This window comes from Oryctolagus cuniculus, chromosome 3 (assembly GCF_051225735.1).
Source record: "Oryctolagus cuniculus isolate XC-2025 breed Fujian yellow rabbit chromosome 3, ASM5122573v1, whole genome shotgun sequence".
Taxonomy (NCBI): Eukaryota; Metazoa; Chordata; class Mammalia; order Lagomorpha; family Leporidae; genus Oryctolagus; species Oryctolagus cuniculus.
In genome coordinates this window covers 152198063-152226020 of record NC_142869.1, presented here as the reverse complement: position 1 = coordinate 152226020, position 27958 = coordinate 152198063, and the positions used below count along the sequence as shown (strand labels likewise).

At 40.4% G+C, this 27958-nt stretch overlaps 1 protein-coding gene across 5 annotated transcripts in view; it reads right to left on the bottom strand.

Annotated features, from left to right (window-relative positions):
* Positions 1-17451: 17451 nt before the first annotated feature.
* The window catches only part of CAPZA2 (capping actin protein of muscle Z-line subunit alpha 2), a 68919-nt gene continuing 58412 nt past the window's right edge, over positions 17452-27958 (bottom strand). For 4 of the 5 annotated variants that reach the window (XM_089327944.1, XM_089327945.1, XM_089327946.1 and 1 more), the window contains 4 exons: positions 27079-27157; positions 24276-24347; positions 19640-19702; positions 17550-18960 (listed from right to left, as the gene is read on the bottom strand). In XM_089327944.1, coding sequence (XP_089184070.1) covers positions 18820-18960; positions 19640-19702; positions 24276-24347; positions 27079-27157 — 355 coding nt within the window. In that variant the 3' untranslated portion in view covers positions 17550-18819. 5 annotated transcript variants of the gene reach the window in all.

The following is a 27958-nucleotide window of genomic DNA, read 5'->3' as shown; positions in this document are numbered from 1 at the left end:
GGAATCCCTTATGGGTGCTGGTCCTTTTCCCATCCAGCTCTCTGCTGTGGCCTGGAAAAGCAGCGAAAGATGGCCCAAGTGCTTGGGCCCCTGCACCCAAATGGGAGACCTGGAAGTAGCTCCTGGCTCCTGGCTCCTGGCTCCTGGCTCCTGGCTCCTGGCTTTGAATCAGCTTAGCTCCAGCCGTTGTGGCCATCTGGAGAGAGAGCCAGCAAATGGAAGACCTTTCTCTTTGTCTCTCCCTCTGTCTGTAACTCTGCCTTTCAAATCAATGAATAAATCTTAAAATAAAAATAAAAAGCATAGAAATATCACACTTTTTTAATTTTTGAAACTTAAACTGAAGAGGTGTCTTATAACCTGTTCAATCAAAATAAAATTCACTTCCTGAACTACTCTGTGTATGTAAAATATCAGCAGCTATCTCAATTTTATTATTTTAAATTAATTTTTTTTACTGCAACTGGATAAGATTTCAGGAATTAGAGTCATATCTAGATATACCTTTGCTAGTATTACATGATTTAAAAATATCCAGCACTAGAAATAACCATCATATAGAATAATTCCAACCCAATTATAATTATATTATTTACTTCCAATATGCATAGCATGTTCAAGTTCATGTATACAAACCTGCAATGCACTTGACAGATTTATACACATCAATTAAACAATCATTTAGAATGAAAAAATTCATAAATCACCTTAGAATAATGTTAGAGTTATAAGAAAAATTAATAAAAATCTGATAGCCATGTCCTAGCCTTATTTGTTTTTACCGGGGCTAGTGTGGTTCAGCGGGATAGCTTGTTGACTGCAAAACTGCCATCCCATATGATCAGCAGTTCGAGTCCCAGCTGCTGTACTTCCAATCCAGCTCCCTGCTAACGTGTCTGGGAAAACAGCAGGGGATAGTCCAAGTTCTTGGGCCCCTGCACCAACGGGGGTGACCCTGATGGAGTTCTCGGCTCCTGTCTTGGGCTGGCCAAGGCCTGGCCATTTTGGCCATTATGGAATTAACTAGCAGATGGAAGATCTAGCTCTCTTTCTCCCTCTCTCTTTCTCTCTGTAACTCTGCTTTTCAAATAAACAAACCAAACTTAAAAGCAAAAAAGGGCCAATCCCTCCCTGTCTTCCTCTCTGTCATTCTGTCAAATAAATACATTTAAAAAAAATTGATACAGAGCATTTATTCTCAAATTTCTGAACATTGATTATATTCTTTTAACCAAGATGTACTCCCTTGCACTTATCAGTTAATTTCATTTTGTTCTCATTTCTAATGAGAAGCTATAATTAGATATGCAAATTAAAGTGGAAATTTCATAATCATCTAGTATATCTGGATGATGTAGAAACCTAGTCCCAAAAACAGGAAAGAAAGAAAAATCGGATTGTTTTTATCTTAACATATATTTCAGACTAATATTAAATAATTCAATTGCCCTTTCTAACCAAACTAACTATATTTCTGATATTAATTCTCACGTCTCTTCTTTACTTGGCATTGCAAATTTCATTTTAGGTTTTCATTTTATTCTGTATTTCAATGCTATTTGCACACAGCTGATAAATATAGCACATTATACACATCGAACTATAATGGGTTTTATTTCTTTGTCAATGATAGTGAATATGGATTGTCATTGAGTTTTCCTCCCTCTCAGAATTATAATGTTATCTTTCAGTACCATTTTGTCTCTGAATAAGTGTGTCATTTATCCTTTGAGCTAAAAATGTCCATAGTCGATGAAGCCAAATTGAGTCAGCTTGTCAAGTATGACTGATTGAGCAAACTATAGCAAAGAACTTGCTATAGTCTGGATTTAGTTATCTGCATTTTTGTTTGTTGTAGCCATTGTGTATCATAGTGGTTTTTTTTTTTCCCCAAAGATAAACTTATCTCAGGCTACCCTGTTTACATATATTTATTAAGTATTTTCTATAGATTCATTCATTGGTCCACATTTCCTTGCTAGATCCCCCCCCGAGCCTAGCACTGGGTTTGTGTGCCGAAGCGAGTCGATATGAACAGAGCTGGAAGAGTGGAAGGGGTATAGTTGTTGTTTAATTTTTTGACCGCTCAAAGAGTTGATTTTGTACACTTACAAAATGGAAACCATGTCTTTTTTTTTTTTTTCATGTAAGAAGGGACCAATGCATGTAAATAACAAGGCAAAATATTTCAATTTGAGGGGAAGGCATCCAGCAAAATCATTAGCGGGTTTCTCCTCACTGAGAGTATGCAGCATAACCACCTCGCCTCTCCTGTAAATTGAGAACAATAGCCCATGCTTTAATGTCGGAAGGGATTTGTACAGAAGGTGGGAAGTTGCATGACCAATTCATCTGGTTTGCTAGGACTTCCCCTGTTTAAAATGGAAACTTTCATGTCTGGGAACCCCCTCACTCACAGCTGGGCTACATGATGTCTGAGTTTCCCTTCAATTCAATTTCTTTTTTTTTTTTTTTTTTTTTTTTTTTTTTTTTTTTAAGATTTATTGATTTGAAAGAGTTACAGAGAGAGAGAAAGAGAGGGAGAGGCAGAGAGAGAGAAGAGATCTTCCATCTGCTGGTTCAAGCCCCAAATGGCCACAACGGCTGCTTTGGAACAGGCTGAAGCCAGGAGCCATAACTCCATCCAGGCCTCCTATGTGGGTGGCAGGGACCCAACCACTTGGACCATCTATCACTGCTTTCCCAGGCACATCAGCAGGGAGCTAATGCGAAGTGGAGCATCTGGAACTTGAACCAACACTCATGGGATTGCAGTGTTGCCAAGTGGCGGCTTAACCTGCTACTGTCTGTTTTATTACTCACTGAGACTCTAAAAGACAAATAGCAATAAGCAAAGGTTTAATAAAAATACATGAGAAAGAAAGTCAAGAAAATTATTCTCTTTCATGCAAATTATGGTTGCTATTTAAGTCTAGCTCATGAAACTCTTGAGTTCCAAGAAATTATAGATGGAGAAAATGGAGGCAAGTAAGTGAAATTCCAAATTCGGATATTCACCAGCTGTGGAGGGATTTTAATCATGCTGCAAAAGCAATAATAGAATTTAGTAAATGAATGTGTAGGTTTAGAAAAGCAAACTTTGTCTAGCAATAAAAAAAATTAAACACCCTCCCAAGGTATGTATACCAAGTTATTTATGTTAGTATGTTACACAATACCAATATACTAAGTACAAAATAAAAAATAAACACTTTTTTTTTTTTGACAGGCAGAGTGGACAGTGAGAGAGAGAAAGGTCTTCCTTTGCCGTTGGTTCACTCTCCAATGGCCGCCACGGCCGGCACGCAGCACCACGCTGATCCGATGGCAGGAGCCAGGTACTACTCCTGGTCTCCCATGGGGTGCAGGGCCCAAGCACTTGGGCCATCCTCCACTGCACTCCCTGGCCACAGCAGAGAGCTGGCCTGGAAGAGGGGCAACTGGGACAGAATCTGGCACCCCAACCAGGATTAGAACCCGGTATGCCGGCGCCGCAAGGCGGAGGATTAGCCTAGTGAGCCGCGGCACCAGCCAAACACATATTTCAAATATAAATTGAATACAAAACAAGTTTTAGCATTTCCTCCTGAAACCCAGTGGAGTGTTTACAAAATTCTGGACTATCTGAAACTCACTTTAAGGATGAATGATTTGGGAATTTATATAATGACTGTTTTTATTATTGCCAAGTTTCCTTAAATCACAGAACATTGCTGTTTGGTAGCTAAATCTAAGATAAATGTAGACCTCATTTTTCGGACTCAGATGAGTGCCTTATAGTTCTCATCTAACCCTCATGGCTTCCTTGAAATGGTTTCAGTTCATTGGTATTTGACTGCTTATGTCTGAATATTCATACCAGCTAAACCTATCCAGGAGCTTCCTTGGCTCATGTGTATATAATTGGATCCAAATAGATACCTGAAGTGGGGAGATTGTTACCCAAATTCACAAAAGTAAACTTAAAAAATTATTTGAAAGAGCAACAGAGGGAACAAGAGAGACAGAGATCTTCCATCTGTCCACTGGTATACTCTCTAAAAGGACACAATAGCCGGGTCTGGTCCAGGCTTAAGTCAAGAGCCAGGAATTGTATCCAGGTTTCCCCATAAGGGTGGCAAGGCGCCCAAGCCCTTGGGCCATCCTCTGCAACATTGAGTTACATAGCAGAGTTGGAAATAATTGTGCAACATGGTCCTGTGGTGTAGCTACCTAGTATATGTAGCACATGTGGTCCCATCAGTCTGATAGACACTGACTAAACTTCATTGAGTTTTCTTTTCATTTACACAAAACCATACCATAGGTATCATGGAAATAATTGGGGAAATATGACTGTGGATTAGATAAGATGAAAAAGTTTCCATTCTGTGTTTCTCAAAAAACATAACAGAAAGGAATTTAGATATCAGGGAACAATGGTCATCTTCTACCAATCCATTAGACAAATTTCAAAATTTGTGAACATAAATCATTCTATAACTCACTCCCACAACCAAGATTACACACCATGCCCTGTGGAAATGCCATCTGACTCTCAACGTCTTTATCTTATCCTTGGACAGGAAAGAGTCAATGAAGTTTCTCCTTGGAGCAACCCTTCACAGAAACAAGTTTTCCTGGTTAAACTACACTCTCTCCTTGTTAGTTTCCAAAGCTGCAAATGACCAGGACACCTGCCCTGAACGCTGCCTGGGTCTCCCCAGACACTCAGCAATGCCTCCTCAGCATGGGTCGTCTGCTGGGCTGCTCGCTCTCGCCTTTGCACGTGGGACCTGAAAACTCTCTCCAAGGGCTCACCTCACTTGTTCCCCAGCTCTTTTGGGGATCGCTGTTCTTTTTCATCTGGTTCTAGTGTCTTGAACATTGTTTCATTTAGCTGTTGTTTTAGGTGTAAGGTAACTCTGAGTAGCAGTCTCTAACGATGTCCCCAAAATAACTTTGATAGGATTTATAGTGAGTAGAGTGAGCCTTTTAAGAGAGGTTCAAACTCTAAATATTGCAAGGGCTCAAAAAAGAGAAAAAGAATTTTTGGAAAGCCTTTTTTGGGAAGGGATACCCATTGGATTGGGCCTTACAGTATGGATGAAATGTGGACTTAGAGAAAGAGCATACAAAGCAAAGAGAAGCTTAAGCAAGACACATTTCAGCAGAGGAGTGAGTAGGGGTGAAAGCGAGCTGCACAGGTACAGTGTGGAGAGTTTTGTGACCCTGTTTCGGAAGAATTCCACCTTCCGTAACTTGTGCTAAGAAGTATTGTTTTATGGATGAAGTAATCTATCCTTAGATGTAAACCACTACCCTTTCTGGACTACTTGCTCTACACAGTACAATTATATCGCCTTCCGCTCCAGGTTGCTCTTCCTTCATCAAGAAGGATGTGTTGAGTACCAGTGTTCCAGGTGTGTGGGTTACATTGGTGAACAAAGACCCCTGCCCTTGTGGAGCTTACAGCCTTGGGCATGTGGGCCGCAGGGGGTGGGAATACACACAACAATAATATACAATAAAGTCAGACTCTTCCCTCACGTCTCCATTTTCAAAGAAAATCTGCTTCCTTTCATGTACCTCCATAAGGTAAATGTTAACTTGCTGAGTGACCTGCCTACCAGTGTGCTTCTTGCATATTCACAGGTACCCTGAGGGGTGGACGGAGTCGCTTTTGAAGAGTACCTAGTAAAAAAAATAGTCTTAGTCTTATGTTCGGTATTTAAAAATAACTTTCTGTTATACCGCTGATCACGTGACTTCATGAATGGACAGGTAGGTTTTACCAGTTGTCAGTTATGTTATTGCTGAAAGTTGAGTGTAATTCTATTCTGGACATAAAACTTTGCCACCTCCTAACTCGGAAGTTGCCAAACACTTGGTAAGGGAAGTCTCTTGAAGTAACACAGTAAGGCAATAGCAATTAATGCTGGCAGCTACCAACACAAAGTGCTCAAGGGAGGTACTCGTCTTTCATGGGTTTTGTGGCCACTTCTTTGTGACTGAAAAATTTCAGACAACATTACCCTTCTGGATAGGCTATCTCAGAGTGGGATAGTCTCAGATATCTACGAGTTTTGCAAGAACTTCTTTTAAAAAGTATTTATTTATTTGAAAGAAAGAGCATCAGAGATAGGGAGAGACAGAGAACTTCCATCTGCTGGCTCACTATCCAAATGACCATAAGAGCCCAGGAGGCTGGGCCAGGTTGAAGCCAGGAGCCAAGAACTCCATTCAGCTCTCCCATGCCAGTGGCGGGGCCCAAGTAGTTGGGCTATCACATACTGCCTCCAAAGGTGTTCATTGGCAGGAGGCTAGATCATCAGTGGAGCAGCTGGGATTCAAACCATCACTCCAATAAGGGATGAAGGTGTTGCAAGCAGTGGCTTAACCCACTGTGCCACAACGCCCTCCCCACAAGAACTTTAAAATTGTGGATTTTTTGCATTGATAACAATTTGCATTGATAACCTCCACAGGCGGAGGATTAACCAAGTGAGCCACGGCACTGGCCCCAGGTTGTTATTGTCTTAAAACTGCCCACAGCCCTGAAGTTTCAGGGCTGCATTTGCATTTCATTCACTGATTCTACAAATGATTCTTGAGACTCTCCCACGGTGACAACCTTGTAGGATCTGGGGATTCAAGCCGGTATTCCTTCAGATTGTGTTCAGCTGATGTAAAAGATAATCTAAATACTAGTTATTTAATCAAACAGGAGATTTATTTTTCTCATGTAATGAGAATTTCAGAGTCCAAAGATCATCCACTTGCTTAAGGAAGTCATCAAAGTCAAGGCTTCTGTATTGTATGTGATGTTTTGAGATTTGTATACACTGTGGAATGCAGGCTTCTTAAATAAGTGATAGATGTCTTCATGATTTAATCCAGGGTCCTATGGGGTGAGTGAGTGGTGTAGAGGTTAAGTCACCTCTTGGGATATCTGCATCCCATATTGGAGTGCCTAACTTGGAGTTCTGGCTACACACACTTCTGATTCCAGCTTCCTGTTAATGCACACCCTGGGAGGCAGTAGATGATAGCTCAAGTACTGGGTCCTTGACATGCACATGGGAGTCCCAGATTGAGCTCTGAGCTCCTGGCTTCAACCTTGCCTAATCCGGGCTGTCGCAGACATCTGCAGAGTAAACCCACAGTTGGTAGTGCTCTCCCTCTCAGGCTCTCTGCCTTTCAAATAAACAATGAAAACAAATAAGAAAACAAAATCAAACCTGGGTTCTATAGACTTTTCCTGTAAAGGGTCAGATAGTAAATATTTTAGACTTTGTAAGGCAAGAGGCAAAATAAAAGGTATTATGTAGGTATTTAAAAAAGAAAACAAATTTTCACAATTTTTCATGAAAAAAATAGTGGGTACAACACAGGCCTACTAATGAAATGAAAGGGATTCTTTTGGAGGAGAGGTGGGTTAATGTTAGTTTTTGCTATCATCGTGGTAGAGACACGGCCATTTACTTACGCAGCTTGCTTCGCTTCCTGTGAACCCATAGGAATGTGTAGCCCGCATCTCTTTTTTGCCACGACCATACCTACATTTACAGGGTTGGGCAAGCAGCTGAAGAGCACAGGCTCTGAGCTACGATTCCTTGAATTCCAGCTGACCTACTCATTAGCTGTATGATCCTGGCTGATGAAGCATCTAGAAGCTCCAGTATGTCACAGGGTTATCATGCTTAAGTAGGCTAACAAGTTCCAAGATTTGGAGCAGCACATGGAATTCTTTAAAAGCCTATAGGACTATTCGTCATTCCATTTTTTTTTTTTTTTTTTTACCATTTAATAATGTGAAAACCTTTCTTAGCATCCCAGTTGGACAAAAACAAACATCAGATTAGGCCGTATTAAAGGAAAAATTATTCATGACACTTGCAGACTATTCCAGACCATCGTAAGTGTATGGGCCTGTGCAATGGGGTTTTGCTGTGGGGAGAGATTGGACTCAACTCTGAACACAACACAAAAAAGTGGGAGTAGCCAAGGAGCAGCGTGCGGGTCACTAAGTGTGGAAAATTACTAAGAGGTAAGGGGACTCTGGCTACACAAACCTAACAGGTTTCTTGCTAAAGGCAGGCCAGGGTGATCAGACATCACTTGGGAGATATAATCAGATATCAAGGGTCGGGGACTAGCAGAATTCTTGCTAAAATTGGAAAATGAAGAAACAAACATGGAAACCCCAAAGTCAAGGTTGGATTGAAAAAGAGTTCAGAAGAGCCTAAGCCTAAGTTTGGTCAACGTGAGCACCTTTGTGTTTGGCCCACGGTCACAGATCATAGACTGGCCTAAGCCTCTGATCGTGAAGTAACTGCTGCTGAAAGTCTGAGTCCCTAGACAGAACTAAGGGGTGACGTGAATACCATGAATTATTTAGTGCTCCTGTTTTATCTACACGTCTCTTTACCTTTAAACTAAAGAGGCAGGCTGGGCCCTTGTCAGGAAGGGATGTTGAGAAATTTTTAAGTCCGGAAGGGAAACCATTTCTTTGTGGTTCTATACGAAATAGGTTGGAGGGAGAGGGGAGCAGATGCAAAGTACCAGTCGGATTATCCCACAGGCTGGGCCGTTTGTATGAGTGATGTCATTAGGAAAAGAGAGAAGTGAATTTCAGATACATTTTGGAGATAAAGTTGACAGGACTTGCTGTCAATCAAATGTGGTTAATCAGAGAAAGGGAGGAATTGAGAGAAGCACCAGTGGCTCCAGCCAATCCAGCCAAACTCCTTCCCAGCCCAAGGTCTTCGTGCAAGCTGTTCTGCTGGGAGAATTCTTTCCTGCATTAAAAAGGATTCCTAGCCGGCGCTGTGGCTCAATAGGCTAATCCTCCGCCTTGTGGTGCCAGCACACTGGGTTCTAGTCCCGGTCGGGGCGCGGGATTCTGTCCCGGTTGCCCCTCTTCCAGGCCAGCTCTCTTCGCTTACATGAAGTCTCTTGCCAGGGGCCTTTTCCTGGCTTTCTTTTCTTTCTACCCTTACCAATATCTGACATTATTGTATTGACTGGTTTCATGCCTTTCTCTCCCCTAGAAAGTAAGGTACTTTACTGTTGATAATTCCCAAGTACTGAAAACTAGGTCTGGAGTCAAGGAGGAGTGAGAGAAAAGTTTGTAAAATGAATTTGATAGGTGGCCGGCGCTGGGGTATAGCAGGTAAAGCCGCCGCCTGCAGTGTCTGTATACCATTTGGGAGCTGGTTCAAGTCCTGGCTGCTCCACTTCCTGTCCAGCTCTCTGCTATGGCCTGGGAAAGCAGTGGAGGATGGCCTAAGTCCTTGGGCCTCTTTACCCATGTGGGAGACCTGGAAGAAGCTCCTGGCTTCAGATTGACGGAGCTCCAGCCACTGCGGCCATCAGGGGGAGTGAACCAGCGGTTCGAAGACCTCTCTCTCTCTCTGCCTCTCCTTCTCTGTGCAACTCTTTCAAATAAATAAATACATCTTTTTTAAAAAAATGAATGAATGATTTTGAAGATAATTAAACTGCAGAGGTCTGTGAAAATGTGTTCTGTTATACGCTACGAACATGTCTGGAATCAGTGGACAGTAGGGGCCAGGAACTCCCTGAAATTATGAGAGAAGTTGAGCGTGGGAGACAAGGAGAGATGGAGCAACAGGCAGACGAGCATGTAGGTTTTTTTTTTTAATTATTTTTTATTTTTTGCCAAGCAGAGTTAGACAGTGAGAGAGAGAGAGACAGAGTTATAGACAGCGGTTGGTTCACCCCCCAAGTGGCCGCCACAGCGGGCACTGCGCCGATCGGAAGCCAGCAGCCGGGTACTTCCTCCCGGTCTCCCAGAGCATGCAGTTGTCTAAGCCGAGGAATCAGCGTTTCCTTCAGATTTTCAGCCGAGTCCCTGAATTCAAAATCAGTTAAGAATCACTGTACTCTTGAATAACTCAGACTTTCCTACGCATGCTGATGGGCAAAACCCTACTTCCTGCTATTTCCACACCATAAGGGCTCTTTCTCTGGTTTCTTTCCCTGAGCAACAGCGTCTTTAGAGTGACAGCCCAGTTATGACAAGACCGAGCGCTCTACGGGGTGATACAGCCAGTCTAGGCCTCATGGTCTTCATTCAACTGCGATTGGCGAGAACAGTGACACCTGCTGGCTCATTCAGAAACTGCAACCTTATCCATTCCTCTGGTGAAAATGTTAGAAAAACAATCATACCCCACTCAAACATAAGCTCAGAAATATATTGTTTTTTCTTGAAAGAATAATTTTGAAACACTTGATGAGACTTAAAGTGACAATATTTATGACTGCAAAAGATGCCAAACACAAAATTAGAACACAGTTGGAGAGAAAAATGTTTACCTTCTTCTTTTTTTTTTGGACAGGCAGAGTGGACAGTGAGAGACAGAGAGAAAGGTCTTCCTTTGCCATTGGTTCACCCTCCAATGGCCGCCGCGGCCGGCACACCGTGCTGATCCGAAGCCAGGAGCCAGGTGCTTTTCCTGGTCTCCCATGGGGTGCAGGGCAGGAAGGTAAGGAGTGCACAGATTCTGATCCCTAGAGAAGACTCCAGAAGTTTCCCTATTACATTGTCAAGTAGCCCATTAGCCAGAACCTAGTAATACAGCCATTCACAGCCCTATGGGAAGATGGAAAATGTCTCAATTCTGCTGAGGCAATAGCATGAAAGTGGCATCTACCAATTTGTGCATTTACTCCTTTTATCTGTTAATGCACCTTTCTTACTACACAACCAGTTTTTCCTCCCCATATGATACAGCCCTGAAAACTCATCCCCCTACTGCAGCTACCTCAACCTCCCAGATATGTATTCAAGTGAATGCGCAGGAGTATATATGCAGAGAACACTCTACTGTCGTTTTAAGGTTAAATTTCTTACACAGCAATAGAAAACCACGACAATGATCTTGGGTTTGAAGGGCAAGTATGTTTAGTCTCATCTCTGCCTTCAATCTTATGCCTTGTTGATGTTACCAACTTTCGACCTACAGTCCAGATGGGTCATTAATATATGGCCATCCATACAAGATTCAAGCTCAACAGGATTCAGAAGCCAACACTTCACTTGGGAGGGATTCTGTGTAGCCATTAACTCTTTACATCTCTTTCCAGATTAGCCTGAGTGTATAAGGCACTATTAGGACTCTTCCTAAAACTAGCTTTCCTATTGCTAAAGCCTTTTCAGTTTACCTTTCAAGGTATTCAAGACAATTTCAAAGTTTTATCATGGCCTTACACAGGTCACCTGGCTTTACAAGGAATCCCAATACTCCCTATTCAGGGCTGACTTGTCTAGGGAGCATGTCTAGGGAGCAGATGCAGTAGACACACAACAGTGAGGCAGTCCTGCATATTGTACTGTTTTCAGATGGCAGTAGAAGCCCTGTTGACACTTTATTGCCTTTGCCTATGACCATACTTCAGGTTCTGTTATAGGATGCACCCCACCTCTGGCACAAAATTTTGCATGGGGTGACAGGCAGGAGTGATTTTAAACCAAACCAAATCAAACCAAACCAAACCAAGCCAAGCCAAACCAAACCCAAACAGCAGTGGCTTAAACAAGATATATTTATTTCTCAACAAACGTTCAACCAGGCAGTCCAAGACTAGTAAGGCTCTTCATTAATGTCTGGAATTCAGGATCCCGTCATAAGGATCTGCTTTTCAATTCTATTGTACTTTTTGTGTTGTAAGTGCCAGCGGACAACAGATAAATTAACCATCAGTTAAATGTTTTCCCTTTCAATTTTGCTTTGTCAGAGCATGTAGAATGTACTATGTACCTAATCTACTTATGAAGTCGTGTTAATTTTCATTGCATAAATCGTGAAGGTTTGGACTAAAAATTCTCAAACTATTCTGAGATTACTTAAATTTCCTCATAAACTTCCATGGTATTATTTTATAAACACTCTTACATCTTTGATTGAATTTTAACAAGTAAGGTATGGAGCACGGGTCCAAATTAACTGCCCTCCTGCCTTTTCCCCCCTCACCCCCCGACCACCAACCCACCACCCCTGCCACCACCTTGTGGCTACCCTGCTCTCAACCTCATTAACAATTCATCTTTATCCTACCTATTTAAGAAATCGCCTTTAAAATCAGAATTGGTACTATTTTACCAAATGCTTTAATGGCATTAAGAGGATTATGTTTTAACATGTTACTGTAGTAAGTGACATTAGATTTCCTAACGAGGCAATCAGAAACAATCAATGCAATCCACCGATACATAATATTTAGTCATTCTCTAGTATTCTTTAGTTATTTGTAGTAAGCAATTTTGCATTTTTTTTTTTTTTTGACAGGCAGAGTGGACAGTGAGAAAGAGAGACAGAGAGAAAGGTCTTCCTTTTGCCGTTGGTTCACCCTCCAGTGGCCACCGCGGCCAGCGTGCTGTGGCCGGCGCACCACGCTGATCCAAAGGCAGGAACCAGGTGCTTCTCCTGGTCTCCCTTGGGGTGCAGGGCCTAAGGACTTGGGCCATCCTCCACTGCACTCCTGGGCCATAGCAGAGAGCTGGCCTGGAAGAGGGGCAACCGGGACTAGAACCCGGTGTGCCAGCGCCGCAAGACGGAGGATTAGCCTAGTGAGCCGTGGCGCTGGCAACACCTATATACTTATCAAAGTTATACCCAAACTCCTAATTCCATTCTCTTATGTTCTGCCTCGTACACTATACTAATTCGGTCTATTGCATCACATTTTATCTATCACCTATATAGAAAATATAAGTCTAGATTTTTAAACTTATAGTATACTTACCTTTCTGCAGTTGTTCTCTCAATGTTTTTACAGTGTGATACTATATGATGCTCTGAATCCTAAATTAGAAGTTGTATGTTATCCCAATGTTAAACCACAATAAACAATTCTTTGTTGCTGGATATTTAGATTGGTTTAAGACTTTTGCCCTTACAAGTCTTTGGATGGAATTTATTTTCACTTGTATTTCCTTTTTCTCCTCTGTAAAGCTTCAATGTAAAGGAAAAATGAGTGCATGTGGCCAAGATTTTTTTAAACTTTTGAGAGGCAGAGAGACCACACACCACACACACACACACACAAAGTAGGAGCGGGAGAGGGTGAGAGGGCACTCTTATCTGTTGGGTCACTCCACACATGTCTGCAATATCCAGGGCTGGCATGGAGTTAAGAGTCAGAAGCTGGGAACTCAATCCAGGTCCTCAGTGTAGGTGGCATGGACCCAATCATTTGAGCCATCACCACCAGCTCCCAGGGCGCACATTAGCAGGAAGGCACTGATATGGGAAGTAGACATCTTGACTGCTAGGCCAAATGCCTGCCCCAAGATTTTCTTTTGCAATGTCCTGCAACACTGATCTCTTGTATGTTACTGTGCATTCTAAAGGAACTGAAGTCTTCACTAAGTGCTTAATTTATATGTAAGAGAGCTATAGCTCCTGGGTATTTCTCTTTAGTTTTCTTTTGGGAGTTGGGAGAAAAATCCTCATTTTCAGTCTGGAATGGAAGAGTTCCACATTAGTTTCAGACTGCGAAGCTCATAAGTTAACCAAAAAACAATGAAACCAAAGAGGAAGAAAATGACTTTCACTGTTACCAAGATTTTTAGGGTTATCCTTACAGTGCAAGAACTGTGTGGAAATTGAGATGGGCAGTTTATAAAATTTCTCCCAAAAGTCATCGATGTTCTAAAATATATCAATTTTGTTTCCTTAGCAATCTTCCAATCAGACTTCTCCGAACTCATGTAGTTCCACAAACTAAGGCATCAAGATTTATGTTTTTAGAATGAATGGCTGACTTGGCATCTGTCATGTCTTTCTAGTCAGTGTATGTGGCAAAATGTTAGTTTATACCAAAACTAGAGATAAAAGTATTTTAACATCTTTCTAGTCATACTATCATTTATAAGAACACTTACTAAGTCATTGATTTCATTTTGTACTATGGCACCTGTTAAAAAATAATCCGGATTTCATTTTGATCTGTGCAGCACTCTTAGACCTGTGACACTGGTATGCCAGAAACCTGTTACCTGTATTTTGATGCTAGCAGTTATGTGCGTACTTATCAGAAATACTAGGATGGCAAGGTAGTTTAAAACTTATCCTTCCAGACTCTTCCTGGGCTTGATATCCTTTCAAAGTTTCCTTAGGCATAAGTAAGGCTTAAAAGTTCATGTAGCAATCAATCTTTATTATTTTTTTTTTATTTTTTTTTTTTTACAGGCAGAGTGGACAGTGAGAGAGAGAGAGAGAGAGAAAGGTCTTCCTTTGCCGTTGGTTCACCCTCCAATGGCCGCCGTGGCTGGCGCGCTGCGGCCGGCGCACCGTGCTGATCCGATGGCAGGAGCCAGGAGCCAGGTGCTTTTCCTGGTCTCCCATGGGGTGCAGGGCCCAAGCACCTGGGCCGTCCTCCACTGCACTCCCTGGCCACAGCAGAGGGCTGGCCTGGAAGAGGGGCAACTGGGACAGAATCCGGCGCCCTGACCGGGACTAGAACCCGGTGTGCCGGCGCCGCTAGGCGGAGGATTAGCCTAGTGAGCCGCGGCGCCGGCTTATAAGTATTTTTTTTTAAGATTTATTTATTTGAAGGTCAGAGAGAGAGAGAGAGAGAGATCTTCCATCCAATGGTTCACTCCCCAATTGGCTGCAACAGCTGGAGCTGCGCGGATCCGAAGCCAGGAGCTAGGAGCTTCTTCCGGGTCTCCCACACCAAGGACTTGGGCCATTCTCTACTGCTTTCCCAGGCCACAGCACAGAGCTGGATTGGAAGAGGAGCAGCCGGGACTAGAACTGGCACCCATATGGGATGCCAGCGCTTTAGACCAGGGCATTAACTGCTGCGCCACAGCGCTGGCTCTATTTGTGGCACATACTCCCTAGTGGGTTCAAGGTGCACCAACCCCTCAACCCTACAGCAGTTGATAAGCAGCCACATCCATTCTCTTGCCCTATGCCTTACAAATTTCATCATTTTCTGCATGTGTTGTGATGTGAGACAGGAAAACAGTGCTATAGACCTGAGTTTGTAGTGTCTTCTAAGAAAGTGTTTTAACCACAAAAGGGGCCACCTAAATACTTTAACATAATCTATAGTTGTTCTTAATTATTTTCCCAAGAATACTACTTTTGAGGGACATTTGTAATGAATCAAACAATAAAGGAAAGGTCACCTTCCCTTTATGCTCCTGCTCCAATTTGTTTCCAAAACCCCAAATCAGGAAAAATCTCTTGAATATGTGTGTCACATACTTATCTAACTTACAGAAATGTAATAAACATGCGGTACATCCAGGTAGTCAGGAGAAGGTCCTCATCAGAGCCCCTACATCTATAAGCATTTGTCATTTCAAATCCACAGAGATGATCTTTCCATGTCTGGGCTTCACAGTTGCTCTTATTCCTCTCCTCTCTCAGCCAATCACTCTTTGGGTCACATTTGTCATTACTAACTCTCTCAAAATCTCAATTTTTAGCGCACAACTCTCATCACCACTTCCTACATTTCTAGGCCATTCCTTTCAGTCCCCTATAATCCACTGATTCTGCCATATTTTTCACTATGGCTCTGCCTCTCAAGTCCTCATTTCCCAGCTTGCCCGGCTTAAATTCCACAGACCACCATACCTCTGCTCTGCTTCATGAGGTCATAAACTCATGGAAAAACCACAACTTTGGTTAAATTCAATTCCTGCGCTCTATGACTGCACCATGCAGCTTTTATAAGGCTGAAGAAAAACTCACTGGTTTCACTTGACATTCACCATCACTAACCTTGAGGAGGCCTTCACTGCCTAGCTATCACAGTTTTCCAGGTCCACTCACTATCCCCTCTGCTAGCTGCTGTCTTTAACTCCTGTCCCTTGTCTACAATCTACCGTCTCTTCCCAGAAACTCCCCAAATCCCTGAAGTCCAGAATTTTCTTAGCAGTTTATTTCATGTTCCACAACCTCTCAGCAAACCTTGCTGATGTTTACCTTTAGGATACTTGCAGAACTCGGTGCTTCTTACCACCTCTCCAGCTACCAACTCCATCCAATCCAGCTTTTATTTTTTCCCCAAACTACTTTTCAAAGGGTTCTGTCTGTACTTATTTTTCTTAAAGATTTATTTTATTGAAAGGCAGAGTTAGAGAGAGAGGTCTTTCATCTGCTGGTTCACTCCTCAAATGGCTTAAGGAACTGGAGCTGATCTGATCTGAAGTCAGGAGCTTCTTCCAGGTCTCCCATATAGGTGCAGGGGCCCAAGGACTTGGGCCATCTTCTACTGCTTTCCCAGGCCATAGCAGGGAGCTTGATCAGAAGTAGAGCAGCCTTGAACCAGTGCCCATATGGGAGGCTGGCACTGCAGGCAGCGACTTTTCCCTCTATATCACAGCACCAGCCCCTCAACCCAGCTTTCTCTCTCAACTGCATTGCTACAACAGCTTCCTAGTTGTTTCCCTGATTGTGCCCTTGCCTTTGCTCTTTAGTCTTCACAGCAGCCGTTATAGTTCCTATTAAAACTATATTCCTGGCGGGCACCGCAGCTCACTAGGCTAATCCTCTGCCTTGTGGCGCCGGCACACCAGGTTCTAGTCCCGGTCAGGGCGCCAGATTCTGTCCCGGTTGCCCCTCTTCCAGGCCAGCTCTCTGCTGTGGCCAGGGAGTGCAGTGGAGGATGGCCCAAGTGCTTGGGCCCTGCACCCCATGGGAGACCAGGAGAAGCACCTGGCTCCTGCCTTCGGATCAGTGCGGTGCGCCGGCCACAGCAGCCATTGGAGGGTGAACCAACGGCAAAAGGAAGACCTTTCTCTGTCTCTCTCACTGTCCACTCTGCCTTTCAAAAATTAAAAAAAAAAATTCGCCCTTTCATTTCGGCCATCAGCCCCAGACTTCGTCCTGGGTAGAACAAGTTCCTTGGGGTCACTCTCAGTTGTAACACTCTGGCTTGGCTCTGTTCCATGCTCTGGTCTCTCTCCGGCCAGACTTACTCACGGATGCAAACTGGCTGCTGCAGAATCTGGGATCACATATTAAAAAAAAAAAAAAAAAACTATATTCCTGAGCTTTATGATAATTTTGGCTTCCATTCTTCTTTCACTTTCATAAAACACTAGAGTCTCTAAAACACTAGAGTATTGTGCAAGCATTATTTCAGGCTGTGTTCTTAATTACTTTTGATAAATCTTCCTTTTCACATGCAAATCACCTTAAACAGAGTTGCATGTATTTTCAAGAACTCATTCTAGGTTATAAAACAGAGCCAAAGTAATTGACCTTCATAGGATACAAAATGAAAACAGCTCAATGGACACAACTCAGTTCATCAACTACATTCTGATCTAGTGTTACCCACAGAATTATCATCATTCTTTGGAATGGGTCTTAAAAAAAAAGGAAAAGACAATTAATGTTACCAAGTCATTTTCTTTGGGAATCTCAACATGCCAAGACTTGTATTTTAAACTAAAGAGAAAATTATTTATCCAAAGTGTCATAATTTCATATTATTTTCTCAGTGCTTTAAAGGCCAACAGTGATTTTAAAAAGAAATGAAACATGCTTTCATTAAGTTTTTAAAAATCTATACAATTCAAGCTAATGAAATATTTTATTGTACATAATAAAAGTGGTGTCTTTTTAAAAAAAACATTTTCAGGCCCAGACATCTGCAGGAATACGTGAGGAATGGATTCCACTCAAGTATAATTAGCAATACTTTACTGAATGAAACCATAAATCCACCCCCATTTCCCATAGTAAATACTAACATTCACTACAGGCTTGAAATTCCTGTAGCATCAGTAAATCTATTCTTTAAAATATTACAAACATGCTTATGATGCATAGGAAGATGAAAAAATTTAGACTTTAACGGCACACCATATGTAATCCCAGCTTTTCTAATTTACAGCCAGTTAAGAATTACAATATCCAAAGAATGTATTTTAAAATAGTATTGACTCACTGGTAAGTGATTTTTCTACTCAATAAATAGGAAAATTTGCATTTTAATGTTACATTGAATTTCAGCACTTTTCAATCCAAAAAAAAAACTGAGACAAGATCATGAGTTTAGGATTATATATATTACAATTTGCCTTGTTATAATACATTTGTGGCTTTATGATAAAAATAACTCAGGGACATATGGAATTCAAGCTAATTTGCATAACTGTCACAAGAAAAAAGCATTAAATGCATTTCTGAAATAAGTATTTTCATTTAATTTCAGAATCTCAAAACAGCATTAGATCTTGGCCTTGTTTAAAAAAAGTTTAGTTAAACACTAAGCTAGCTAAATAACCTTCTTGAAAGGTTTAAACACAATGTATATAGAAAATGCTTTCCCGCTAATCTCGATCTTACAGAAATGGAAAAGTTGAGGGGAAAAGGTAGACAATTTCTTCAGCAGCATATATGGCTAAATCCATCAACCACCTTAAACTAGAATTTCTATTATTGACCCCATTTAAAAATAATTGGGCAAATATCAAAAATTACCCATTTCCTAAACTGAAGACAACAATTTTAGGGTTACAGTAAAATATTTTTGAAATACCTCAAAAACTAATAACCATAAACTAGAGGAATCATCTCTTCATTTTAAGAAAGGCTTAAAAGAAAGTAAAGACATAACAAAAAGTAAACTAAACCCATTTTCAACCCTCTCTGAAATGAAAAGTAATGGTTGATTAGCTAAGCTTTGTGCTCTAACCAAACTAATTAATTACAGTGATTTTAAATGGCAACAGCCCATCTGACTGGGCAGCCTGACAGTTCTGAATACTTTTGCAATAATTTTCTTTTTTTTTTTTTTAAACGCAAAGACACTAAAATGATCCGGTCATGCAATGTTCATTTATGCATTCTGCATCTCTTTGCCAATCTTGTAGCTAAGGATCTTGTTCCAATCAATCTTAGTGCGTGTAACTGGCAACTGTCGACGTAAGGCTTTGAAAGTAGTGTCCGACATTGTCTGATAATTCTCACTGATGGCAGTCTACAAAAAACAGTAGTTACAGGTTTAAGGAAAATAAAAGGAACAGAACATATAAAACACACAGATATTCTCAGAAAACAACCTGAAGTAGCCAGGTTCACTGTTTTTTAAATAGTCAAATAGAAACCTCAATATGATCTTAAAAAACTGATTAAAAAAATTAAAAGGAAATGCATATAATTAGTTTGAATAATTACATTTAATGAAATTATAAACTAAATATTTATATATCTTTGTTTTAAATCCATTTTACTATTTTCATCAGAACAAATTATGTTTTTAAAGGGTGTAAACTCATCCAATTCACAAATAAAATGTTTAAATTCAAAAGGGTTCACATGTTGATAATATAAACAGCAGAGCACAAAATCAAATCAGATCTAAGGAAATTACATGTAATTCAAATGGCTTAGGGAATACCTCAATTAGAATTTCTAATTGGAAACAAACCAGTCATTAAAAATTCTGGCATATTTTGGCCAATATTCACTATTAATAAGTTGTAGTATTTTTAAAATTCTAAATCTTAAATGAATTGTTTATTTGCTATTATTTTTGACTATACTTTCTTAAGTTTGCCCTTGCACTGTACTTAAAGCAAACACACATCAAAAGACTTAATATTTCAGTGCTGATTCATAAGTGAACACAGATTATACAGTATTTTTGAAAATCATACCTGGTACTCATTTTCTGCAGCTTCTACAATTTTTATAAATTCTTTTGCTGTTTGTGCCTCATTCTGAACGGGGAAAAAATTAAATAACATAGTAATTTAAAATTAAATCTATTATTTCTAAACATATATACGATTTATGAAATATTTTAATAAATAATGCAGATGGAAACTAAGACAAACAGGGGGAAAAATACTGTAAGATCAATTGTAGTTCTAAGGGAAACTAGGCAAAAATATTTTGAGTCAGCAGAATGAGCCTGGTCTTAGTGTGTAACTTGTTAAGGAAAGTGAAATCTTAGTAATATACATTGCTGGAAAGTTCAATTCTAACAACATATATTTCAATATACACCTTTATGGGAAAAAAGTTAAAGACATTGATTTCTGTTTACCATCTTAACAACATAAAAAATTACCAATTTGGAAGAACATATTTTAATGTTTAAGGTGCAGGCTGGTGTGCTGCAGCAAATTTTAAAGTTTAGAATTAAGCAACACTACTTGCAAGGCTACCATCCTATATCCAAGCGCTGGTTAGACTTGCCAAACTTGCTCCTGCTTCTAATCTAGCTCCCTACTAATGGTTGGCCCAAGTACTTGTGACCTTGACACCCACATGGGAGATCGGGATGGGGCTGCAGGCTCTTGGCTAAAGCCTGTCCTAGCCCCAGCTGTTGGCAGCCATTTGGGGAATGAACCAGTGGATGGGAGGTATCTTGCTTTCTCTTTCTTTGACTTTCAACTAAAAATATAAATAATAAAATCTTAGAAAGTTTAAGGTAGATTTACTCCACTGTTTAAATATTTTAACATGCCAACATAGGATTTTTTTTCAGTTTTAATAATAAAGTTAATAGAAATCTATTTTTTAAACTTTTAAAATTTATTTGAGAGGCAGTGTGACAGAGAGAGAGAGAGAACATAAGTGTGTGCAAGCACTCATCCACTGCTTACTCCCCTAATGCTTGAGATAGCTGAGGTTGGCCAGACTGCAGCGGGAAGTCAGAAACTCAATTCAGGTCTCTGCAAAGGGGCAGGTACCCAAGTATTTGAGCCATCAACTTGCTGCCTCCCAGGGTACACATTAACAGGAATCTGGAAATGGACGTGGAGTCAGAACTTCAAACCAGGCACTCAGGCCGGCGCCGCGGCTCAATAGGCTAATCCTCCGCCTAGCGGCGCCGGCACACCAGGTTCTAGTCCCGGTCAGGGCGCCGCATTCTGTCCCGGTTGCCCCCCTTCCAGGCCAGCTCTCTGCTGTGGCCAGGGAGTGCAGTGGAGGATGGCCCAAGTACTTGGGCCCTGCACCCCATGGGAGACGAGGAGAAGCACCTGGCTCCTGCCTTTGGATCAGCGCAGCGCGCCGGCCGCAGCGGCCATTGGAAAGTGAACCAACGGCAAAGGAAGACCTTTCTCTCTGTCTCTCACTATCCACTCTGCCTGTTAAAAAAACAAACAAACAAACAAACAAAAAAACAGGCACTCAAAATATGGAATGCCAGTGTTCCAAATGGCATCTTAATCACTAGGGCAAATGCTAGCCCGTGGAAATCAATCTTTTTTTTTTAATTTATTTCTTGTTTAGTAAATATAAATTTCCAAAGTACAGTTAATGGATTACAATGCCCCCCCGCCCCAATTTCTTAAAAGAAAACACAGTGTTCACATAAAATTTTCTAATATCTTACTTGGAAGAGTATGTGAATGAACTCTGTGCAGAAATAAAATCAAGCTAAAAAATTTTTTTTTTTTTTTTTAAGATTTATTTATTTATTTGAAAGTCAGAGTTACACATAGAGAGGAGAGGCAGAGAAAGGAGAGGTCTTCCATCTAATGGTTCACTCCCCAATTGGTCTCAATGAGGTGGAGCTGCACTGATCCGAAGCCAGGAGCCAGGAGCGTCTTCTGGGTCTCCCACGTGGGTGCAGGGGCCTACGGACTTGGGCCATCTTCTACTGCTTTCCCAGGCTACAGCAGAGAGCTGAATCAGAAGAGGAGCAGCTGGGTCTTGAACCAGCCCATATGGGATGCTGGCACTTCAGGCCAGGGCGCTAACCCACTGTGCCACAGTGCCGGCCCCTAAAAAAAAATTCTTAATATGTGGGTCAGCATTGTGGTGTAGGTGAGGCCACCATCTAGGTGCTGGTTCCTATCCCAGTTGCTCTACTTCCATTCCAGCTCCTTGTGTCCCTTCTACCCATGAGGGAGATCTACATGTGGCCATTTGGGGAGTAAACCAATGGATGCAAGATGTCTCTCTCTGTTTCCCCATCTCTCTCTGTAATTGTGTCTTTCAAATAAATTAATAAATCTTTAAAAAATTTTCTTGACTTTGAAAGCTGAAAATAAAGAAAAATGTATCACAATACAAATAGCTAGAGGAAAGAAACATGTATTATAGTTTAAAGGTTAGGTACAGGATCATAGACCTCAACGAAAGAACTAAACCTATAAAATTCTTTCAAGAAAACATTGGAATAAATACTTGTGATGCTGGAAAAGATAAAGGTTTCTTAAATATCCCAAAAGCAAAAATGATAAAAGAAAAAATAAATTAGACCAACCACATAAAAACTATAAAATCTTTTGTTCTGCAAATATAAGTATCAAAAAAGTGAAAACAACACATAAGTAGGTGAAAATCACATATCTGATACTGGACTTGTATCCAGAATATATGAACAATTACAACTCCACAAAAACATGAAAATTCCAGTAATGGGCAAAATCTTTATAGATATTTTCCCAAAGAAGATATACAAATGGCCAATAATCACATGGAATGATATTCAACACCATTAACTGTTAGGCAAATGTAAATAAAAACGTGGTAAGATACCATTTTCAGTCCCAATGGAATGGCCATAATCAAAAAGACAGGTTTTGGCAAGGATGTGGAAAAACTGGAACCTCATACACTGGGGGACTGTAAAATGGTGTAGCTGCTGTGGAACACAATTTGGCAATTCTTCAAAGGATTAAAAACAGAGTTATTATGTAGGAAGATAGTTTAAAAAGCTCATCTTTTCAAGGTTCATCTTTTAATTCTATTTTCCATGAACTTACCAAAGTATTCTTGTCTACACCAAATGGAAATTAAATGTCTACATAAAAAACGGTACTTTGAAGTGGGCATTTAGCCTAGAGGTTAAGATACTCACATCTCACAATGGAGTACCTGGTTTGATTACTGGTTCTAGCTCCTGACTCCAGGTTCCTGCCATTGCAGACCTTGGGAGGTAGTGGTGATAGCTCAGTTAATTGGGTCACTGTCATCCTCATGGGAAAACTGGATTACATTCCCAGCTCCTAGCTCTAGGTCTGGTGCAGAACTATTGTAGACATTTGGGGAGTGAATGGGGATGGGCACTCTCTTTTTGTTTGGCTCTCCAAAATAAATAAATAAATAAATAAGTAAACTGTATGAATGTTCATAGAGACATAAAGTAGAAAACAAACTTCGATCAATGATGAATGGATAAGTAAAATGTGATATATCCATACAATGAGGTATTTGGCAATAAAAAAGGAGGTACTGATCCACACTCTAACAAGACTGACCACTGAAAATATGCTCAAAGAAGGCAGTCACAAAGATCACATATATTTTTATGATTCCTTTTTACAAAATGTCCAAAATAGGCAAATCCAGGGTAAGGAAGTGGATTAATGGTTACCTAGGATAGAGAAGAGTTTGGGGCAGTAGGGCTGCGAAGAATAGGGAACTAATGTTAATAGGTGTAAGGTTTAAAGAGGATGAAAATGTTCTAAAATTAGATTGTTGTAAAACCCTGTTAATACACTAAAAAATTAAATTTTATACTTAAGTATGTGAATCGAATGGTATATGAATTATACCTCAAAGTTGCAAAAAAATGGGTGAATTGCTACTACTTACTATCTTTAACTGAATACACTTTGAGTTTTTTTATTAAAGATTTATTTATTTGAGGGACTAGTGCTGTGACTTAGCAGATAAAGCTGCTGCCTGCAGTGCCAGAATCCCATTTAGGTGCCAGTCCAAGTCCCAGCTGCTCCATCTCCAACCCAGCTCTCTGCTATGGCCTGGGAAATCAGTAGAAGATGGCCCAAGTTCTTGGACCCCTATACCTTTGTAAGGGACCTAGAAGAAGCTCCAGGCCCCTGGTTTCAGATCAGCCCAGATCTGGCCATTGCAGCCATCTGGGGAGTAAACCAGCGGATGGAAGACCTCTCTCTCTGTACCTCTGCCTTTCAAATAAATAAATCTTTAAAAAGAAAAAAAAAAAAAAAGATTTATTTATTTGAACAGCAGAGTGGCAGAAGGAAGAAAGAGTAGGGGATAAGAGCGTATTCCCATCTGTTGGGTCATTCCCCAAATGCCTGCAAATTCCAGGAACTTAAGCACTTGGGCCATCATTTACTGTCTCCCAGGTGCAATAGCAGGAAGCCAGATCAGAAGAATGGATAGGCACTCTGATACGGGATGCAGGTGTCCCAAGTGGTGGCTTAACCTACTGTGCCTCAACACTTGCCTCATGAATGAATACACTTTAATTTGAAACAGAAATATCACTTAAAATGTTAACTCTAAAATTGTTCTGGTTTTATAGAAATATTAGGTTGTCTAAATTTCATTATGGAATTAATTACTTACAGACACTGTTAGGGAATCTTGTATATCTTTATGACTCACTAGCTGAACATTACCATCTTCATAATAATGAACCTATGGAAAAAGAAATAGAAGACACTACATTATAGGAATCATGAATATTCTCACAGCTTTGGCAATTACATCAAGCAGATGACTACCAATTTCCACTCTAGCCCAGAGTTCTCTGCTGAGCTCCAGACCCTGTATACTCTAGCAAGGCTCTTCCTGACCCCAGTCTAGGGAGGAGTCTAGTCAAGATTGTTCAAGCAGGTCCTCCTCTGGCCTGATCGCTGGACATTTTTACCTCACAGCCATCTTATTGGTACCTAAACCTCAGATGTCCAAACAGCTCAAAGTATTTCCTCAGGAACACAGTTCCTCTTTCATGTATTTCTACTAACCATTTAATCCCCCAAATTCGTAGAAATACATTTATTCAACAAGTATTAACTGAATGATTACTATAAATATTTGCTACCATAGAAGGTTTTAGGGATAGAGGGCTTTCAAAAATGCACTATTCTGGACTTCCTATTTCAACACAACATGGTAAGAGCTATGTATAAAGTATACTAACAATACTTGACTCTCTCTGAGTTTAAAAAAGGACCTCAAGGCGTGCGCCAAGCCTCAATAGGCTAATCCTCTGCCTGCGGCACTGGCACACCGGGTTCTAGTCCCAATTGGGGCGCCGGTTCTGTCCCAGTGCTCCTCTTCCAGTCCAGCTCTCTGCTGTGGCCCGGAAAGGCAGTGGAGGATGGCCCAAGTGCTTGGGCCCTGCACCTGCGTGGGAGACGAGGAGGAAGCGCCTAGCTCTTGGCTTCAGATTGGCACTATGCACTGGCCATGGCGGCCATCTCAGGGGTGAACCAATGGAAGGAAGACCTTTCTCTCTGTCTCTCTCACTGTCTAACTCTGCCTGTCAAAAAAAATAAATAAATAAATAAATAAAGGGACCTCAAAAAAACAGGCAACACTTGGGCTTAGCAAAATAACCATTACAGTTAAGCCAGAGAATACAGAGCAATTAAGCTTAGAGAACATTGTAGTTCAGAAAGGACTGGAGGTACTTTTGGCTGGAAATGTATGTGGTGGGGAAGCAGACTAGAGAAATATACGGTAGTGGACACATATTGTATGTTCATAGAAACTATATCTGGACTATGTGGCAGGTGAGAAGTTACCACTAAATGGTCCTAGGTAGGCAAGTAACATATCCAGATTTAAATTTTTAAAAAATTACCCTTCTGATGACAATGTGAAAGATGGACAAGGGTGATAAAAGCATCATATGCTAGGCACTAGGCTAAGTACTAAAGGTAGAACTGTGAACCATACAATCACTGTAATCAACCAGCTTTGGTCCAATCAGAGGCATTATTTTAGAAATTGCTATAGTAACTATTCAGGTAAGAGCTGCTGAGGCCTTAAATAAATGGAAGAATAATGTTGACAATAACGGTTAATACACACTGAGCACTTTGTGTGTCTGGCTCTGTTCTGTGCATTTTATCCATATTAACTAATCATTATATAATCATAGGAGCTTCTTTGTTGTTTTTAGCAAACAAAAAAGCAAACAAAGTTTAAATGACTTCCTAATGTCACTCAACTAGTAAATGGCAGAGCTAGGATTCAAACTCAGGCAGTCTGGTTTCAGAATCCATGCTCTTAACTGCCATTCTCTCATGCCGAAGAGACAGATACCAAGACATAGAAATAAAGGAATATAAGACTAGAAAGGTATACTGGAGTCAAATGACAGGACAGCAGTATCTGACTCATCTTTATTTTTTAATAGCTCTTAGCCCTCTACCTTTTCTGGCAGATAATCAACAAATGGATTGAATAAATAAGGAAACAAAGGGAAAAAAAAAACCTAGTCTGTACTTTCCTTTAACTTGTTTAGTAATACCTGTACTTATATTCAAATACTTGGTCTTAGCTATCAAATGTTCTTAAGTCTACATAAACATCTGACCTTGTATTAAAAGTGAAAAAACTAGGCCGGCACTAGGTTCACTAGACTAATTCTCTGCATGCGGTGCCGGCACCCGGGTTCTAGTCCCGGTTGCCCCTCTTCCAGGCAAGCTCTCTGCTGTGGCCCAGGAAGGCAGTGGAGGATGGCCCGAGTGCTTGGGCCCTGCACCCCATGGGAGACCAGGAGGAGGCACCTGTCACATGGCTTTGGATCAGCGCAGTGCGTAGGCCGCAATGCGCTGGCCATAGAGGCCTCTTGGGGGGGTGAACCAACAGAAAAAGGAAGACCTTTCTCTCTGTCTCTCTCTCTCTAACTCTGCCTGTCAAAAAAAAAAAAAAAGTGAACAAATTCAATTCTAGAGGGCTTTATGGAAAAGCAGATATGAATACAAGAAATGCTTAAAATATTTATTTATATATATAAATAGCATGTATAAAAATATACACAAATAAACATTTATATATACACAAACATATATACTTTAGTATTATATGTCACCCAACTTCAGCTAGTTCAGATGGCAAAAGAACGTAAGGGCTACTTAGAAGATGCTTGGATAAATACACTGAATGGAGAGTGACCAAATGGTAGTATCTACATTTAACCATATTTTGTAATCTGTCACATGTCCTTGAAGATTTTTAACTATGGAACAAACTGCCAGCTTACTGAAGAGATTTAATACAGTACTACTTATTTATCCCATTACCCCAAAGCAAAGATCTGGAAAAGAAATGGTATCACATACCAAGAAAATGTAAACTGATTAACTATTTCTCTGATCAGAATAATCTAGAAAACAGCAAACAAAAAAATTCATACCTGAATTTTCAAGATGCCAACCACTTGAGTGATTGAAGGTGTGACTGTAAACTTCCACTCTGACCTCCAACGACCATTCCTTAAAAATAAAAACAGCAGCTGTAAATAAGGTAGGGAAAATAATTTGAATCAATTTTAAGTTTTAGACGTAATGCTAATTCTACAGTATGAGAGAATGTAGGGGGTAGATGCTGGACATTCACCCATTTTTTAACCACTGAAATATTCAGAAGGAACAAAAGTTAATTTCAGTTGTAAGACATATTTAATTTAATATTTACTTTACTGAGAGGACCTATATGATGTATGTCAGCTTCAGAATTCTGAAGCTAAGACTTAAAACACAATTCAATGTAAAATCACACAAGATACTTCTTGGAGAAAAATTTTAAGCTATTCTTTAATTGGATCCCTCTAAGAGTAAACTGAATAAATGTTCAGATTATCAGCATTTCACAGAACAGTTTAATATTTACTGAATGATACAAAGTATCAAATAATTTAAAAATGCCTAGCAAATGCTATATAATACTCTTAAGTAGGAACTGATATCTGTAAATAAAAGGCTATAGTTAAAAACATCAGATTATTTTTCCCTTTTCCAGTTTTAGGGTTAATGTTTTTACACAAAAGGTACATCTTTCTTTCTCCCCACTTTTGAAATGATTTCTGTATGCTAATAAATACATATTCATGGTAGAAAAGAGAGATGCTCATTTTTCTTGTCCAGTGAATCTCATTATATTTTTCGGATACCTTTTCACCTCTATTTGTTCTTTGCACACTAAGACAGTCAACCTGATAATGCAAATTTATAACTGTTTGTTCCTTCTGAATAGTCTGTATTTATAAAATAGTCACATGGCTAACAGATTACCAT